The 19,884-nt window shown below is 34.1% G+C and overlaps 1 protein-coding gene across 4 annotated transcripts in view; it reads right to left on the minus strand.

The window, feature by feature from the left end:
- Positions 1–19,884, minus strand: part of LOC135082818 (filamin-A) — an 88,346-nt gene that overhangs the window by 20,577 nt on the left and 47,885 nt on the right. For all 4 annotated transcript variants that reach the window (XM_063977597.1, XM_063977584.1, XM_063977591.1 and 1 more), the window contains 2 exons: positions 820–959; positions 257–382 (listed from right to left, as the gene is read on the minus strand). In XM_063977597.1, the coding sequence (XP_063833667.1) occupies positions 257–382; positions 820–959 (266 nt within the window). The remainder of the gene's footprint in view (positions 1–256; positions 383–819; positions 960–19,884) is intronic.

Raw genomic sequence — 19,884 nt, forward strand, 5'->3', positions numbered from 1 at the left:
GTAGGATCGTAATTTTAGGAGCCGTAGCAAATCTGACTTAATTATTATCGTTAGAAGAAATTTTCAGTCTAGCTAGAGCATTCTTCTAACCATAAAGCTACAGACTTAAGTGTTTACTTAAGGCACCGAAGAAAAGTGAAAAAAAGTTCTTTAGCTAGAACGGTGACGGTGACCTTCGGAATCACAACTGTTACCGGTCCCTGTCCTACTAGGTAAAAGGCGAGATACTTAGAGGTAAAAATTAAATTAAACTTACATCGATCAAATGTGTGCCGACTTCTTCGGGCGTGAACTCGAGCCGGAAGACCCCAGGTCTTTCAGCCACGTCCAGCACTCGGGCGGTCACGGGCCGCCGCGATGGCGCAGTTACTGTTACTCCAACCTATCGATGATGCAAGTAATTGGTAACTTAACAGTTTATCGATATACGACAAGGTAATTATGAAGTTTGAAACTCGTGAAAAAGCCTCGTTAAATTGTGGAATTTTTAAAGTCAGATTGGTGGTTGGAAAGCTCAATAGTTTCAGTGGAAAGGCCACAAGTTTTGTTAGTTTTTAGAGTTTATAACTGACACTAAATCAATAAGTTATTGTAGAGAATTATTAATTTGCAGCTTATTAAACAATTTCTGTAATGTACGTAAAACATGCTACTTGAAACACTAACAATCTCAAATTGCTGATCTGTTGCGCAGACCAATGAAATTCATAAGCCAAAATACGGAATCTTGATAGAGACAAGACGCAAGAGGGTTTGCTCAATGTAAACTTGCAACAAAACTAATTTTAAGGTTCATTCATCCTTATCCTCCTGATTTACCTCATTTTTGCTGAAGGTCCCAGTCCCAGGGGCGGTGGATATCTCGAAGACGGCCGGCACTCGCGCGGGGATCAGCCGGGTGGACTCGCCGCCGCCGCCGCTCGCCGGCCCCGCCATCACTTCGACCTTCCACGGGGATCCTGGAATAGAAGAGAGGATTATCAGCAAAGAGTATAATAAGAAATAGGTATAAGTAGACGATGGCACGTCAAGGCACCATGGGGTCTGTGTCTATGAAGAAGTCCACTGACTGTAGGTTGTGTTGCAACTACAAGTTGTTGCAGGGTCTCTGGTTAGTAAAAATCAAGCTTTTGATCCAATTCACGATTTTTTCGCATTTTCTTCAATCATTGTTTTTAATTGTTGTGACATAAAGTTCGTAGCGTCCTCAACAAATATGAATATAGCGTTATACAGACTGCACGTTTATTGAGTGGTCGACTCTACATTCAGGAGTGGCGAAAATAAGAAATGTACAGAAAAAGTTGGTCTTTTATTTAATTTACGATGTCAAATTCTGAATAAGTAATTCCCTGTGAATATCTATGCCAACTGAGGCATAACACCCTATATGACATACATTGCACTGCGTTCGCGGTAGGTAACCACACAAATGGAAGACTAAGTACCCAATTACGTAAATAAATCGTTTTCGGTAAACTGCTCACGGTATGTGAATAACGATCAATCTTGTCGTCTAGTAGCTACAAACGACTTCGAATAGCGTGTACGAGAATTGCGCCTCTATGCAAATAAGACACGCACCTGTGAACACTTATTAAATAATATACAATTAACATACTTCGGTAAGGATTTCCCGGAAACACGTTATTCAATACAATGTTTTGATGACGCGCGTTTTACTTATCTACTCATAAGACAAATAAGTAGGTTTTCTTGGAAAATTTAACACAATATTGGTTTTGTTGAAACAATTTACTTACTTAAAATTAAATCGCAATATGTTTCTGGTTTCAAACTGATAGGTTTATCTCCTGTAACTCCGTAGTCACTGAACTGTTTTATTTTCAGTATTTAATCTATGTAAAATAATAACAGACCCTAATGCATATGTAGAAGACAGCAGAAAGTTTTTTTTATGTAAGACAAGGCAGGTATTTGACCGCAATCGCACCTGTTGTTAAGTAAGATGCAGTCTAGGATGGTACATATTATAAGTGACTTTGTTTTAAACTTTGTAGTGATAAATAACTAAATAATAAAAAATCAACCAATAAATAGGCAAATTATACAGTAGCTAGGACGAGAGTAATAAATTAATAGACCATCTAATTTTCGCGTTGAAATATTTCAGTTATTAAATCAAACGAGGCTGTGCTAACCTCAAATTACAGCAGGCAGTGAACTGAAACTCAGTAAAATGTGTAATATAAGAGCGATCTATCAATTTTAACTGGTTTAAAACCAAACTGTTTATTAGGAACTAATTAAAATGCAAACGTTTTGTAAATCAAATCAAATCAGTGGTAATGGTTTTATTAGGTATTGTAATGATTCAAACTGAAGGGTTCAATTTAACAGGTTAAATATAATTATTTTGACCAAACGAAAGTTTGTGTTTGAGTTATCAGTTTTTAATCCAATTTATATTGTGATCTGGATGAAACATTTTCCTGAAATAGAATTATGCATTTTTAGTTAATACCAAGCTCGACCCTATCGTCAGTTTGTTATTATAATACCAAAGATTAAGACACCCTGTATTTACATTCCAACTATTCAAGAACTTCATCCACTTTTCTCATACTTCAACTTAGGTACTTATATGAAATTAGTTTTAACAATTTAAATTAAACATCATCGTGTATTCCCTTCGATGTGCACTCAAGCAAAGGTTATGAAAGTCTGACCCGAGGTAACCCTACAGAGGTCAATACACTAAAACTGTATGTTGTATTCGCCTCTTAATTTGACCACATGTACGTATGTTTTATGTAGTCTGAGGTAATGTAGCAAACAAGGTAAACTAAAATACGTAAGGTACACAATGAGATGGAATTATTAGAGCTCTACTCTGAAAATGTTTTAGTTACACAAAAAAATGAAAACAGTTGTGTTAGTGTTACTAGCTTATAAACCGGTATTATAAAATAATGAACCTGATTATAAATAATAGGTACTTGTTGAGTACATACTTAAGCGGTAGATGATTTATTTTCGATGTAACAAACAGTTCAGCTATATTTTTTTTTCAATATAAAAGAATAAGTATCAGGAAAAATTTTTTTTTTCAAGTAAGTAGAATTAGTAAATATAGCGAAAATCCTCACATTACCTGTGGAAAATTAGAGAGAGTCATGTTTCTGCAGTGGAATTTAAACTTAAATAAGAGAAATACCTGATGATGAGGAATGATGAATCAAAAAGTTGATTCGAGTACTTAATTGGAGAAAATAGAAAATGGTTTGTGATTTTAATCAGCACCCCTTGTGTTCGCAGTAAGTAAGAACAAATTGCTAAAATAAAATCATAGAGTCGCATTTTTCCAATTTCTGTAACGGAGAGTGCTAATATTAAATTTAGCTGTTTTATGTAGAAGTCAAACAAAGTCGGCGACAAATGAAACGAAACGGACAAGACGAACGAAAGTGTGTTTAATAAAAACGCGAAACGACAGTTAATAAAGTGTGTTATGAAATCAAAAGGTCAACAGAGCCGACGCTTGATTAGTTGGAAAATTAAATTGTTAATTTGCAATCGAGGAACGAATGTAACGGATGATTAATGTTTAATAAGGAATTAATTTTACTTGTCACTGATATGTTGTAAATAATATATATACCTTAAAACTAGATACTCTACATTATATTATGTACTTATTTTTTCACGAAAATGATGAAATTACTGAATAATTTGGTCACTGCTGTTAATTGGTTTTCCTATGTACTGCTTATTTAAAACTTAGATATTTGTGTACATTTATAAAAGGCAAATAGTATAATAAATCTACATTGCATTATAGAACTTGTATCACTTATTATGCACTGTTTGAAGTATTGAATTATAATGTACTACAAGCATTAGGTTAAAATGTACGAGTACAACATACTATTAGTAGTTCAATGATAAGAAGCGTTTATGTTGCTGCCGTTTTCAGGTGATGTAAGATTTAAATTCAAACTTGCTTACTGCAACTGATATCGGACTCTTTAGTATTGACGAAATATTATTAATTCAGTACAAACGCATTACACAACACGGAAGATGGTGTGAAGTAGGTAATATCTCTAATTGGAGCAAATTGGAGTATACACGTCGTATTCATCGAGGTCAGTAGAGAGAGTATAGGACTTTTGCCTTAAACTTACAGTAGAGGATCTGTTATAAACTCCACAAGTTCCTCAATACAATGACAACTGTGTCACGTTTTAATGACGAGTCAAACCGCATTCCAATGCTTTATCCCAGCTGGTGACATTCGATTCCTGTCCGGTCCACATCTGGGCGACCTTGTTGACACACCTTTCAATCAGGTATTGTTCCGTCAACGTTGACAGAAAGTCGTGGGGTAGGTTATAAGAAATGGAACAATGACTGTGATCATGATGATGGCCTTACGAGGTTAAGGGAATTTTGCTAGGCTTATTAGGATCTAGATTAAGACGAACGGGACTATTCCGATCTCATGTATACGCTGCTGCAATTATATCTAGATCTACAGCATGATTGCTAGATCAAGACTACTGAAGTGAAGAAAAAATAATGGATTGATGTCCATCAACCTCTCAGTGATCAAACCGTAATCGGTTTGTTGCTAAGTTACTAAAAATAGAAATAATCTGTTGTCACAGAATACATCTATCTTATTTGTAGTACAGAAGATAAGTTAATAGAGATAGTTCAGAGTTGAAAACGAATAGATATCAATGAAATCCGTAGCAATACCGTTAAACAAACGTCCAGCAGGCTTAAACAAATGGTCCTCGTGCACAACTTAATTTGCTATATCGAACGCTCATGGTATGCAATAAATTACACACCGGTTCTAATGGCGTGCCGATTCTGCGCTCGACCGGCATCTGTTTTGTGATTATTGTGTTTCTGTCTCGTGTGACACAGTAGTGATAGAGCTGGACAGGTGTTTGCTTGCGATCGCTGATTAGGGCCGTGGACAGGCATGTCGATTATGCTGAGGCCACGTGGAAGGCGGTCGGTGTCACATCACGCATTGGTTTTTTAATGAAGTTTTTATGCGCTTTGTAATAAATATTAATCAGAGATTATAGTGTGGGTTTGTTTCTGGACAAAAAAATCAAATAGGTAAAAGGCAGTGGCTTCCTTTCATTTGCTATCAAAGCTACCTACTTTGCCGTCGCGGTGTGTTCAAATGTAGAAAAAAGCCTGGTATAGGATTTCCGCTTGTTTCGAACGAAAATTGTATTTTTACATACCGACCGATCTTTTCGTTTGGAAATGAAAATGTACCTTTTGAAACGTATTTGCTATTTCAAAAGCCGCCTCAGTGAGTCTTTGGCTTTATTTATACCCACCTGTCCGATAAAAGCCGTTACCGCCCTACGTAGTACCTACAGCGCATAACGGTTCAGAATGTTCCTCGATGCGTAATTAGACAAGCCACTGACTAGTGAACAGCATTTACTATTGTAAATGCGGACGTTTGCGAATTTGCACAACGTGTCACGAACGGTGGAAACTAATTCATTAAATTGCTTAAATTTTTTACCAAGATTTAAGCTGTGATTGCCAAGAAAAACAGAGAAATTTTAATACTGATTTCCACTGATATTAAACATAAATTACCTACGAACGATTTGCTAGCGCAGATAGGAAAGTCGTAATCAGAAGTTAAGTGTGTACATCGATCGATCTGCTACATACTGATAAAGCATGTAATTTCTGCTAATAAGTACGTCGAGAATTTCTTTAAAAACATTTCATCAGATAAACGAGATTTTGTAACGTGAACAGCATAGCAGACTTCTTACGAAATGTAACGTGTTTCAACTAAATAGATCCACTTTACGGCATTTTAGATGACAAGATATGTGACGCTGGAGAAATCTGTCGTCATTACAACTAATTTAGATAACCAATTTTGATAAATCAAACTTCTTCATTTTAACACATTAAGTAGATACGTAGACCAAAGTATTTTCCTGGCTGATCACATTCTTGGGCGATGAAGCAGGTGCAATGATTTTTACAACGTTCTAAGGTAAGTTGTTCCATAGGTAGGTGATTATTTATCACTCCCCGTTCTTACTGTGACCATTCGAGCGGGAACTAACTGTAAGATAGCGCAAATAACGAGCAGCACAAACGTAATTGATAGATCTAACCTTTTGAAACTATTCATAAAGCATTAGCAGTTCCGCGGAGTCATGTTGATGGTCAGAATCTATTTCATAGACAATTCTGTCGAATTTTACGGTTTTAGTAGATTATTTAACTTACGTAATGTTACGGTTTATGAGTCACGGCTGTAGCTTTCTAATGTTTAAGAAGTTAGTAGGAAAATGTTTGAATGGGTTTGCTTGAAATATTAAAAAATCAAACACTTACTCAGCACTTATTCGTATACATTTGTGTAGATGGGCATCATGTCAGTGAGTTTAAATACAATATTAATAACAACGTAAAGTTTTTCAAACGCTTACTTAGATAGTTCCAATTAAAATTTAGTTATTTAATATTTTTGTATTTGTTACTCATAAATAGTAGGTAATTCAAAAATCAAACACTTACTCAGCACTTATTCGTATACATTTGTGTAGATGGGAATCATGTCAGTGAGTTTAAATACAATATTAATAACAACGTAAAGTTTTTCAAACGCTTACTTAGATAGTTCCAATTAAAATTTAGTTATTTAATATTTTTGTATTTGTTACTCATAAATAGTAGGTACCTAAGTGATTAATGCCTATCAGATACAGTTAGTAAATAAAAGTTTTATAAGTATATTAATTTTTAGTTTTGCAATTAAAACCAAAACAGTTATTAGCATATTATTTAACGCTCATTAATGCGTAATCGTGCTCATCAAAAACAAGCTGCTTAACGGTATTTTATTCTATTTTATAATCAGCATTTCGTAATATAATGTAGTCTTAGTAATAAACCAGATACATAAATTCATATTTTGTTCGAAATCTCTCGAGGAGCAGTGCAAGTTTAACAATTTTTCACGTTATCTCCACATGTAAACTTCGAGCAGAATAATATTTTATTCTCGCATAGGTAGTAAAAAGATTAATGCAGCCTAGTGTCAGAGTTGCACCGCGCTGCTATTGCTATCGTGGAACGTCATATTTTTTCATAATTTCCATATAAATCAGCTCTGGAGATTCGTTGCCGATAAAATAAATTGGAACTCCTATGATCTGATGTGATTTTGTGCGAACGTGTGGTGATTTTTCCCACGGAAAGGAATAAAACAAAATACGTCAACAACGAGTGTGATTTAAGCGCTCTGGAAGGGAGGTTTGTAAATGTTAACCGACTTCGATTTAAAGAGAAACGGCGAGTTCTACTTTGCATGCAAACACGAAGTGAAAAGTAAGCATTTTTCTCAAATATTTAAACGGAGGAAATCTGCGGGACGTCCAGCACTCAGTCAATTTCCTTGCGTGGTTTATCTTGGTCGTAAACGGGACACGTTCTTGGTATTGATCTTAAGTATACAGACTATAAAATGGAATAAGAAATAACGGGTTATTCAAGTACTTTGTATTTCTATGAATTTAATAAGGATTTACTATTTAATTTTCTAAAAAAGAATAGAGTGATTTTTAATAGAGTTTGTTAGGCTTTTAGCAAAGCATCAAGGTAATAATGTGTGTGATGAATATGATTTATAAGTCGTTTATTATTGTAAAATGTACTAAATAATGTCTTGCCGATGCCATGGATCCGTTGTGTACTTGTGTTGCAGTCTTAAAATGACCCAGTCCAATCGATTATACGATTACAGCATAATTATCGTTATGAAAGTCATTAAACGAAAGTTAGTTTAAAGAGTAGGTATCGTTAAATCTTAACGCTTGACTCGGTAGAGCAGCCATATTGCGATTTGAACTGTTGCACTGTGTTACTTTGCAGCGATACTTACGAGTATTTTAGGTGATAAGTAGGTAATGCATTATTGATGTGCCTACTTAATATTGATATTCAAATATCACTCTATTATTTATTGTGTGGTGAAACAGGCATTACAGTATAAATAAGATCGGAGCTGCACCTAGTAATAATACCTGTGGTAATACATACTACGATCGTACTACGATATTATCTTATGCATGGTGCCTAATAACTGTAGCCTTAGTACCAAGTGGAAAACTTAACAAAAGTATGATAGGAATCTAGAGAATCAAGTAACCACTATTCAATATAGGTACTTTACTTTTAAAAACTCATTAATTATATTTAATAACTTTTTATAACATAATAAATTGTATCGTCTAGTACCTAAGTAACTACTTAATTGCAATTACTTAGTTGTAATGATCGCTTATTTGGTACTAAATCTTCTTTATTTATATGTTAGGTACCTACCTACATCTTACAATGTTTCTTGGAAGTATTTAAGTACTAAGTGCCTTTGAATTAACCTGTAAAATGGGGTTTTCAAACACCCACTCAAGTTTAAAGTAGCAATTGTGCAAAGGGGCTACCTAAGTAAACTCCGACAAACTTTACTTCGACATTACGTTACTCCGACATGGCATTATATCGACATGACTTTACTTCGACACTACACTACTCCGACAAAGGATATTTGCATTTGTCTAAGTAGTGTAGTGTCGAAGTAAAGTCATGTCGATATTCAGTAGTGTCGGAGTAACGTAATGTCGAAGTAACGTTTGTCGGAGTTCAGTTTTTGAGCCGTGCAAAGGATGTAGCTTGTTGATATACCTAACAATGAGATTTTCTTTGTAAACAGCCTATTGTTTGAAAGCACATACGTGATAAGTAAAGATTCTTAGATTAGGAGATGATTTAAGAGCTATTTTACTATGTTGAAGTTGAAGTCTCAAATTGAAGACCTATTTTTATAACTCTAATAGTAATTTTTAAATGCACTGTTAATTACTTTTAGATTAAGAGCAGTAACTGTTAGTATGTTTATTATCGGTATAATTTAATTGTAAAAGTATAACAGCAATTACAATTCGATTTATGTTTATTGGGGCGTAATAAAATACACGATCTAGGCTTTGGCGCTAAACTGAAAATGAAATGATTTAGCTAGATCGGCATTAGCAGTATTTTTGTTAATGATCTCAAGGAAAACAAAACGGTAAATAGTTTTAATTACAGTTTATTTTATTTATAGTCTCTTAAATAAACAACAATCAAGAGCTAAAATATACTTAAGATAATTTCAACATATTATAGGTAGGCTTAGTTGTATCAACTACGAAACATGTTAAGGCGGGTTTAGACCAAAGCAAAGGAGCGAATGCTCATTCTAATCTCTAGTCTAGCTTGTTGTATGTAAACCGAGACAAAGCATTCTTTCGTTGTTCTGCCTTTTTTGCAAAGATTCTATGAATGCTCTATACATCTCTAGAGCTATGTTCTAGAATCCTAGTCCTTTGGTTTGTTGATACTCGCGTGGTGTAAACGCTGAAAGCGAACTTTTGTTTACACTAAAAGATCAAGAAGCATTCAGCTCTATTCTGATTCTAGCTCTTTCTTTGTTTGGTCTAGTCTAGACCCACCTTTATATTCTAGCCTATGTCCATCTCATACTCCTCAATTGCGGTAAAAGGCAGCCTACCATCCGACCGAGGTCAAACGATACGAACGAACGAGGTGCCATCAGTTGCAATTTTATAGCGAAAATCAAGTGAGTGATTGATCATCTGTCTGCTCAGTGGCTCGTACGAAATCGCTGAAGCAAGTGGACCGTTACGTCGGCCATATAAATCTGCATTTGGTTCCGCACATTAATTTTGTTTGACATTGATCATTTACCCTACCTATACTCACTTCATTGTGACGGGTACCTACAGATATCGACACATGAAGCTACACATTGGCATCTTATGTGATTGCAATAGATGCTATTTTTCAATGTAAAGTCTGATGGGATGTCTGTACAAGGTAAACTCATCTGCATAAAACATAAAACGCTTTGGACAGCGGCAACTCGTGGAAGTCGTCGAAGAATCCAATGGAAGTTCAGTTTTACGACATATTAAAGTATTTTACGGTTTGTCTATTAAAGTATCTGATTGATACGAAGTCAAGGTAGCGTTACTTCTTCTTCTTATTTTGTTTATGGCCAGGTCTGGGATATTACGACTCACAGTGACCACTCTAGTAAATTCCGCCAAAGTCACGTCATAAAAAACTAAAACCAAAACAAAGGAATTTAGAGAACGTGCACCGTAAGGTTTCGTTAAAGGTAGAGATTGATATTTGGTGTTATGTGTCATATAAATTAAAGAATAATTTTCTGGAAAATTGCCTGTGTTATTATCCTACCCAAAAATAATATCTAAGTGTAATTGTTATAATTGAAATTATTGTCAGATATTATTATAAATTGCAAAACTGATACTTAACAATATTTACTAAATTGGCAGAAGATAATCAGTTACTAAATATTATTTATTAAATACGATTATTATACTTCAAACGCACTTTTACTTTTTCAGATTTCTAAGTAATTATTTTTTTACTGATATTAAATCTATGACTTAAAACAAATTTCCTAAACGAGATTATCCTTATTTTATAACAATATTTATGTTAATTAGGCCTCTTAAGAAATACGTAATGGGCTAGAATTTGCGAATTTATTTCCTTTGTTGATGCGTTTGCTAAATTAGGTAATTTAAGAAGGAAATAACGCGTCGAATATAATCTAAAATTAACAATGATTTCATTTACTTACATTAATATGTTTATTTTCTCACAAAGAAAATTTTATTTAGGTAGAATCTACTTATTGTTGAAAATTTTAAAAGATACGAGTTTCTATTTTTAGGAAGATTTTAAAGAAAACATTGACAAAGGTTATGATGAGAAATATTTGTTAGGTATTAAGTATATTCTCTATGGAGAGGTTATGAAACTTAAAGAGATTGAATTGCCTTCTGCACACAAATCGTTCTTGCAAGTTGTATAGGTACGATTTCATGTTTATATTGGACTTTTTCAGCTTTGATAACACTAAACATTTTGGTTTCAAAATAGCACATCATCACTTTAATATACAGAGATACAGTTTAGTAAGATTGGTGTGCCATCGTCTGTAACTAAGTAGTGCATCTTTATTTAGCATCTCGTAATTACGGCCCTACAGAAAGTTCCCTGAAAGTTAACTACTTTAAAGTAAACCCAACATAAAACAACGGGTTTCCTAACACTATCGTAGGCGCCGCCAATTTCCCATTGCGGGCGCGACCGGAAGTCACGAGTCCAGTCGTTGCATTGTTTGGCCAGCGCCCGCTTCCTACCGTGACTGCGAGCGGTGGGTGGAAATTGAAATTGTGTTTTACAAAAGTGAGCGTTAATCCAATTGCTTTGTGCAGGTTCAATCCCCTGCAGTTAGATTATTATAGGTACTACTGGTACATGATAAAATAATCCTTTCTGACTGGACATTATTAAAATTCAATCTAAGCCGCCCGCGACTTCGTACGCGTGGATCCCGTTTTACCCTCTTAGGAGTAGAGTTTCGTAAAATCCCGTCTTAATAACCTATGTTCTAAAATGAACCCCCATGCAATATTTGAGACTCCTAGCACTTGTAGTTTCTGATATTTCGTGATGAGTCAGTCAGTGACCTTTCGCTTTTATATAGATTATTCACACTTTCTTTGAAAAGACCCAGCAGGGAAGAGATACAGTCCTTGGAAAATGATTTGTAGTTAGTTTTTTATGAGATTTTGCATGTGTACCTTCCCATAATTTACTTGTTAAAAAAATAATGTTTTGTCCCTGCCTAATAAATTAAATTGTGGACTATTGATTTATGTGTAATAATGGTTTAAATAAGTGTTTATTATTAGAACATTTAATAAAGAAATAAACGCATACAACCTTGTCTATAGTCATAAGAATGATGATTATACTAATATTATTGAATTGTATAATTCAAACTAGTTAATTAATTTTACTAACAATAATCAAGTTTCATTATGAGCGCATAATGATAGAGCAGGTTTTGAACCTATTTACTATAACAACAATTATTTAAAAAAACTTTACAGTGAATAAATACATACGAGCTAATAAATTTAAAATTAGAAACAAAAACTTAATGCATTAAATGCCAATAAATTCCTTACGAAAAAGACTAACATTAGTGTTTATTTTCTAGGTAGTATAAGCCCACACTAATTTAATACTACCTATTTATCTTACTGACATAGCACACCGTGTTGGTGATTTAAAAAAATGATTATCCAGATAGCATAATATGATCTAACGGACTTCAAAGTTTATGACCCTAGACAATAAATTACTAAAAATAGCTGTACACAAAATGCTATTCATTTGCATACTTAATGAAAAGGCTAATTTATTTCTTAAGGAATACATACTATAAGTCCATACTCTGAAAGCATCTTTCTTATAAATTTATAGTTAATTAACGCTTAAAGATGTCAAGATAGTAAGTAATTATGAAACTTCATAATTATGGGCATCTTACAAATACATTATTATGTATGAGACGATGCTCGGCTTTCTAAATAATATGTCGCATGTATGCATATAAAAACCCTTAGAAAGTGTGTTTGTTATGAATATAATTGCATTAGTCAAAGAAAAAGTGCCATATTTTTCACAGTGATGTTTTCGGTTGTGCCTTAGTACCTACTTATGTAATGTATTATGAAGTATGTACTAAATAACACAATGTGGTGTAATCCAGGTGTAAATTGATAGGTATCTTTAACGCAGTTATAAGTGAATGAAGTCCCATAAAAGTTAGAAGTATTACGCCCGTATTCACAAACATTACTATAAGGTCTCACAGTGCGCGCGGACGCACAGGGTGACACACGAACCAATCACAGAGCTCTATTCAACGCTGTGCGTTCGATATTAGCTGCGTCACTCCTTTGTGAATACTTATAGACTAAGAGCTAGTGAACGCCAGACCTACGTTATTTTATAAAGGCTGAAAGTTTGGCAGCGCATGCTCCCAACATAGCTAAGAACCATGGCCAAACATGAAGTTTGGGTCATGGTGGCTTTGGCAGACAGACGGTACTAAAGGTGTGTAAAATACCAACTTAATTACGTCAAAGTATAAAGGCTGATTTTTTTATATTTCCTTCAAAATGTTATTAGTAATGACGTCATCAATTGACAGACACCTACCATGGTGGCAGCCCTTAGCCAGACACCTTAAAGTTCATGAAAATGTAGTCCTACTTACGTCATACTATAAAAGCTGATATTTACATAAAATATTTGAACTATCATTTGATGAAGTTTCCTCATCAGCCAGACACTTCTGATGGTTCCTTTGCCTTGCCAGACAGCTTTTAGGGTGGCTGAAAGTGCGAACGCGAGGCACTATAATTATTGTTTTTTGTACTTTTTCTTATGTTACTCAAGTATTTGAGTCTGTAAATCATCATCTCATGTTGATGAGCTGATGATGGAAGGTAAGTACAACTTCGTAAGGCTTAGGTAATCCCTAATTTTAAAGTGATCACCTCTGAAAGTTGCCTAGATTAAAGTTCTTAGCAACATTATCATTACCTATGTTAATGCTAATGTTGCTAAGAACTTTACTCTAGGCGTTTAGCAACTATTTTGAATATAAAATTTGTGGCACCACATTTTCCGCGTATATAAATTCTAGTGAGGATTTGGGGGTCCTAATTCAATATAGAATTGTTATAGTATTATTTGATACTATACATTTGATTATACTATGCATAGTAATAGATATATCGTGATGGTTTCGCTGGAAAGATACTCTGCAGCGCAACCACTTTCAATAACAAAATACGGCGAAACCTGTGACATATTTTTTTTTAAATGGGACTAGAATTTTATAGACATTTCAAAGATTTATTTTAGAAACACACTAGACTAGTTAAATCAAAAGTAGTTCCGCCGGGGAGCATGACGTGAATTATCCTACAACTCCTAAGCGTTAAGGAGTTGTACCTTCCATCAACATGGGATGATGACTAGCTGATGCAAACACCCAAATAACTTTAGAAACTATACTTATATATATACTGGTTAAGGAATTGTCCTCCAACTCCTAAGCCTTAAGGAGTTGTACTTACCTTCCATCATCAGCTCATCAACATGAGATGATGATTTACAGACTCAAATACTTGAATAACTTAAGAAAAAGTACAAAAAACAATATTTATAGTGCCTCGCGTTCGCACTTTCAGCCTCCCTAAAAGCTGTCTGGCAAGGCGAAGGAACCATCAGAAGTGTCTGGCTGATGAGGGAACTTCATCAAATGATAGTTTAAATATTTTATGTAAATATCAGCTTTTATAGTATGACGTAAGTAGGACTACATTTTCATGAACTTTAAGGTGTCTGGCTAAGGTCTGCCACCATGGTAGGTGTCTGTCAATGACTGACGTCATTTCTAATAACATTTTGAAGGAAATATCAAAAAATCAGCCTTTATACTTTGACGTAATTAAGTTGGTATTTTACACACCTTTAGTACCGTCTGTCTGCCAAAGCCACCATGACCCAAACTTCATGTTTGGCCATGGTTCTTAGCTATGTTGGGAGCATGCGCTGACAAACTTTCAGCCTTTATAAAATAACGTAGGTCTGGCGTTCAGTAGCTCTTAGTCTATTATAGTTGTTGGATTCTTGGCTAGCTAGAATTCGACAGGAAGTACCTAGATTATGGTTTGTAAACAACAGTCTTTAAATTGAAGGTTTTTTTTTAATTTGTTAAGGTTTTTTAATTAAATCGAGCAAGTATTTTGACATTGCACATTAAACTGACTTTTCTACGACTATTATTTATCACAATGTTAAATGCGAGTCATATAATTAGTTACATTGACGTTATTGCCTATAAATTATGTAGTTCTACTGAATCTAATAAAAAGTGAAATGGCAAGAAACAAGAAATTATTTCACAAAAATAATGTCTTACAAATTGGATTAGGTGTTATGTTCAACTTTTAGTGACTAGTTATCGTTTTATATTACACTTTGTGACTGTTGTAAATATTTTAATTGATGCTGATTTCGCTTGCACTTGTACTTTCGCTAGAAATGATAGTAATAAAAATTCTTCTATGCGATTCGAAATAATGTAGAGATAATTAAGTCAAAAAAACTATACGATAAATGTAGCAATTGAAGATTAAGATTTACTTATATTTTTACACATGTAAAAAGTTCAGAATAAATCAGCAATGGCTTAACAATACTCTCAATTTAGTCTAATTGTAGGTTCTTTTTGTTATATTTACTGGTTTTGTTAAATCTCCAAAGATAACATCATTTTCAGCCCCCATTTCTACGACAATACATATACATACATGTAGAGTATACCATAGACTGAATAAATATACTGTAGAAAACTCCGATCAGCCATACGCTTTCACATTACCCCACAGTACAAATATTTAAGCAGTCGTGGCTACCAGTTTAGTATTGTCTCGCCTACTGACCTGCATACGTCTACTGCATCGGTGGAGACTCATCATATACTCGTATGTCATAGGACGGATATACTGTCAATGTAGGTTCACTGTAGAGCAAGAGAATCAAGTGTTTGAAACTGTATTTCTTCTAAAACAAGCTTAAAATACTTATTTATCTTCTTGACTCATTTATGATTGATTAACTTTCCCAGAATCGGCTTAAAATAACTTAAACTAAACTACCAGTTTTCTTGTTACCAAAACAGAAATAATTATGTAAGATGCTGACCATAAACTAATTAAATTACATATAGGAAACTTTGTACTGTTAAGCTGAGTAACGTAAATGTAGTCTTTCTGTATGAGGTTTGTAAAACTGTTAATCTGTTTTTAACAACGTTGAATATAAAATTGTGTACGAAACTACATAATGTGTTTATTTCAAAACAATAATATATTCAAGATGACGGATGTAGAGACGTTCAAATGATGGTATTGTATGTATGTCTCATAATACAATAGCATGGGGTGAAGGTCTGAGGCATATTTTAAATGTTTAAGCAGGTGTATATTTAATAAAAAATAATTTACTGTTGAACTATCTCCCTACTTATTTCATCCTATCACTATAGATGTTATTAAAGTTCGTTCAAAGGACATAGAGACGAATTTGAATATCTCTTAATTAAAATATTTAAGTTGTAATAATCGAACAAAAACTATGACCCATTCCAGAGGGTCTATAAAATCTCATATGCAAACTGACTAAAACCAAGACTGCAATCAACTTTAACCATCTAAATAAGTATACAATCATGTGCTTACGTATCAGTAAGGTAAGCGACTGATGTTAGCAGCTAGATATTATCCATAGAATACCTTATACGCATTCTCGATTATGCATAATAACTCCGCAATACCTGACAATGAGTGTAGGCGAATAAAAGCCTCTTTGTGCAGAGTATAATTAATTGCTCATTAATAAATTGTTCTTCATCGAAAGGCTATTGGAAGTAGAGATATGACTATGGTAGAGACGATTTCAAAGCATTTATTATAAATACAAACAGATTCTCCAGATTACAACAAAATAAAAATACATCTTATGATGGAAACTATACTTTTTTCAAAGAAAAACGAGTTATCCAAAAATGTTGCACCCATAGCAAGTAATTTAACTAATCTCTGTCTACGTGCAAATTAATATCAAATCACTGGCGACTTGCGAAATATCCGTCGATCATTTCGACTAATTCGCCTAAATGACTTGATGAAATGGTTAACTGCAGGAAACGAGAAAACCTGTCTAGGTCCGAATAGCACATTAAGTTGAACACTATGGGGTCTTAAGTAGTTGCTATACGAGCTATTTTGCAACGAAAAATGCATAGTCTGACGTGCTGTCTGTACATTTCGAAAGCTATAATGCAGTTTTTAACCTGTTTGTTGCAGTTGCTAGATTTAGCACTTACGATGTTATGCATAAAGAGTATAAAGCTGTGTACAGACGTCTGCATGATAAGACAAATACTGTGTGTGATATCTTATATAGTTGTGAAAAGAGCTATTTTGCTACAGAAATGTGTAATATTATGTGCTGTTGACTGTACATGCTTATGCAAAACTAAACTATGTGTAAGCACAATCTTATCAGCTGCGATTCTCTAGCAACTAGCGTTTACTTTCTTGCTTAAATGTAAGTTGTAATTTTTATAAAAAAATTTGTTCGATAAAAATAAAACGGGGAATTTTAAGTGATGCTATTTCTAGTTAGTGCTCCATAGAAATGTTTTGGTCCGACCTTTCAAGTGATTGTCTGAAAAACTTCATGGTAAACCGATACCGATTGAAAAGTCTTAACAAAGAGAATGAATACAATATCATTAACAAATCTGACCTTAGAGTCTATCAAGATACGGTACCTGTTGGTACGGTCCGAGCGTTGTGTAATCGTACCTCATGCAGATAACTGCTCACATTATTGCAGAGAAAACACTTCCACTGGGTTTCCGTAATAACGCAACACAATACACGTTTAGTTGTGGTCAGGTGGCTTCGTAACTACAGATGATTAGATTAGATTTTTTTGTTAATGCATTTACAATTACGCCCTGCAACGATGTTGCACTTTTTGCTTAAAAAACACAATATTGTCTAGACTAGCTTCATGAAACATCCAGGGCTAACTGACTAAAACCAAGACTGTAATCAGTGTGAAGGTTTAAAAACGATTGATCAATATTTGAACGTAGTATGAGAATATTCCAATAAGTCCATTCACCATAGTAATTACTAAAGTTGCGCAAAACTGAATTCTGTTACGGATGGTGCTAAAAAGGACAAATCAACTTGGACCTTTTAACCAGACATGCATGGGTGCAGTGCGGTTTCAACAAGAGGGTCTACTCCGTAAATCACGCTCCGTAAATCACTGCGTCTGTCTCTGTCTGACATGCTAACATCCCATTGTGAACAAGAGAGACACATAGTGCAGTGTATGTCGAGATCGTGTTACGTAGTAGGGTCCCAGACATGTCGGCCGACATTGTAACTAGAGACTCGAGAGAAAAGTTTCCGAACACTGCACTCGCGAATGTAAGTCGAGCGTATGATCCGAGTAACCTCCTTTATTTATCGCTGCAAAGTAAATTGATTAGTGCCGCAAACGTATTGGGGCCATGCATTTGTGTTATATTTTGAGTAATTTGTCTTCTTTAGGCTTTTAGTTACAATAATCGTTAATCATTCTGTTCTAATACATTCCTTCAAAGGTTCTTCTTCTCAGCAGACAGATTGTGCCGGTTTCCATGGGTTGTGGTTTGTGTTAATTTTACTAGTCATACTTTAATAATTACTTTCATTTGCAATTTGTATTGGTTCCTCGTTCTTATGAATCATGACGCGCAGAAAAGTATTAAAATGGTCACTTTTATATAAGATTCATCAAATAGCTATTAGATTCTAAACTATTTTCTCTTTTATTGGCATAAATGTATCGGCGATGTCGCACCTTCTCATAAAAGCATGTTCCGACTTCGGTCAACATTAGGTTGCGTAACTCGAAAGTGATACATACATAATACGTTATGTTTGAATATTTTATTTCTGTAAATAACCGTTTTGAATCCCATTTGCTCCGCACTAGTCCGCACGATCTGCTTTCACTGTTTTATGGAAACTTTATCAATTTATTTCAGTTCCAAAATGAATTCTACATAACTCTACAGAGGAATGTATAGCCACGGGGAATGTCATTAATATTAATTTAGATTAGGTGTCGAATTATCATTTAATTTTCTAATGATTAGGTAATTAAATAAAACGATTTTAAGTCCTATTTTTATGATTGCTACATTTGTATGGGCAGACCTTTAAGGGTTACTCAACTTTTGGTAGTTTGAATTCAATGATCTTCTGTATAACAACATACTCTAAAGATATTGAAACCTAGTATTAAATTGATGTATTGTCGTAGATGGTATTAAGCTTTTGTTTGCTGTGACTAAGACGGTGGGAACAAAATAAGTCATTTAAATTCAAAATACATAAACACAAGGATATTTTTAAAAAGTAAACTAAACATGCTTGGAAAGACCACAAGAATAAATAAACATAATGTAAGTTGAAAGATATAAGGTACCAAGTATTCTTATCAATAAATCGAGTTTACCTGTTGTTAACCTTCCAGTTGGTTTCAAGGTTGACAAGGTTTAGAGAAATTGGCGACACTAATAACATACTTAATTACTTTGACACTAATTAAACTCGTTTTATTTTTTGTTACCTTTTACTTCGTATAATTTAGATAGGTACTTTATAATGTATCTTCTTTTACATTTCCTTTTTTTATTTTCTTTAGTGATTACTATTTGTTTATTTTTTATTTCGTTTATTTATTTTAATGACAGATATATCAAACAGATTCCGATCATTAAATTGTTTTGATTGTTGTATTACTCATACTTCCCACACCAGTGAGAACCAAATGTTTTGATCTTCAATCTGAGCTTACAAGGCAATCAGCACGTAGGTATCAAAGATAATTTTGTTGTTTTTATTAAGAGCTACTTTGTTATTAAAACGTACGTAATAAACTTTATACGTCTACAAATCTGCCAATATCCCATAATAAGTTTGAAATGAATTTTAGTTTACCCTAAAAACTATGGCTTAACTTCACATAAAAGCTCCCGAAAAGTTTCGGATCGATGCCTGCCAGACACGTCACTCCCCTTAATAGGCCCTCTTTGAGGGATCCCCTAAAAAGTTTTAATTAAGTCCTCCCCTTTTATAACATCCGCGTGGATTCAGATTCACAACTAAAGCTAAAGCGTACGTTATGATTTTAGTGACGGTGTATAAATTAAGGGTCCCGGGATTGTTTTCAACTGTGGAAGTTGTGATTTGAATGGTTTAATAAGTTATATACTAGTTTTCGATTAGCTTTTAAAAGATGATTAAACTGTACCTA

The sequence above is a fragment of the Ostrinia nubilalis genome, chromosome 2 (assembly GCF_963855985.1).
Source record: "Ostrinia nubilalis chromosome 2, ilOstNubi1.1, whole genome shotgun sequence".
Classification (NCBI taxonomy): Eukaryota; Metazoa; Arthropoda; class Insecta; order Lepidoptera; family Crambidae; genus Ostrinia; species Ostrinia nubilalis.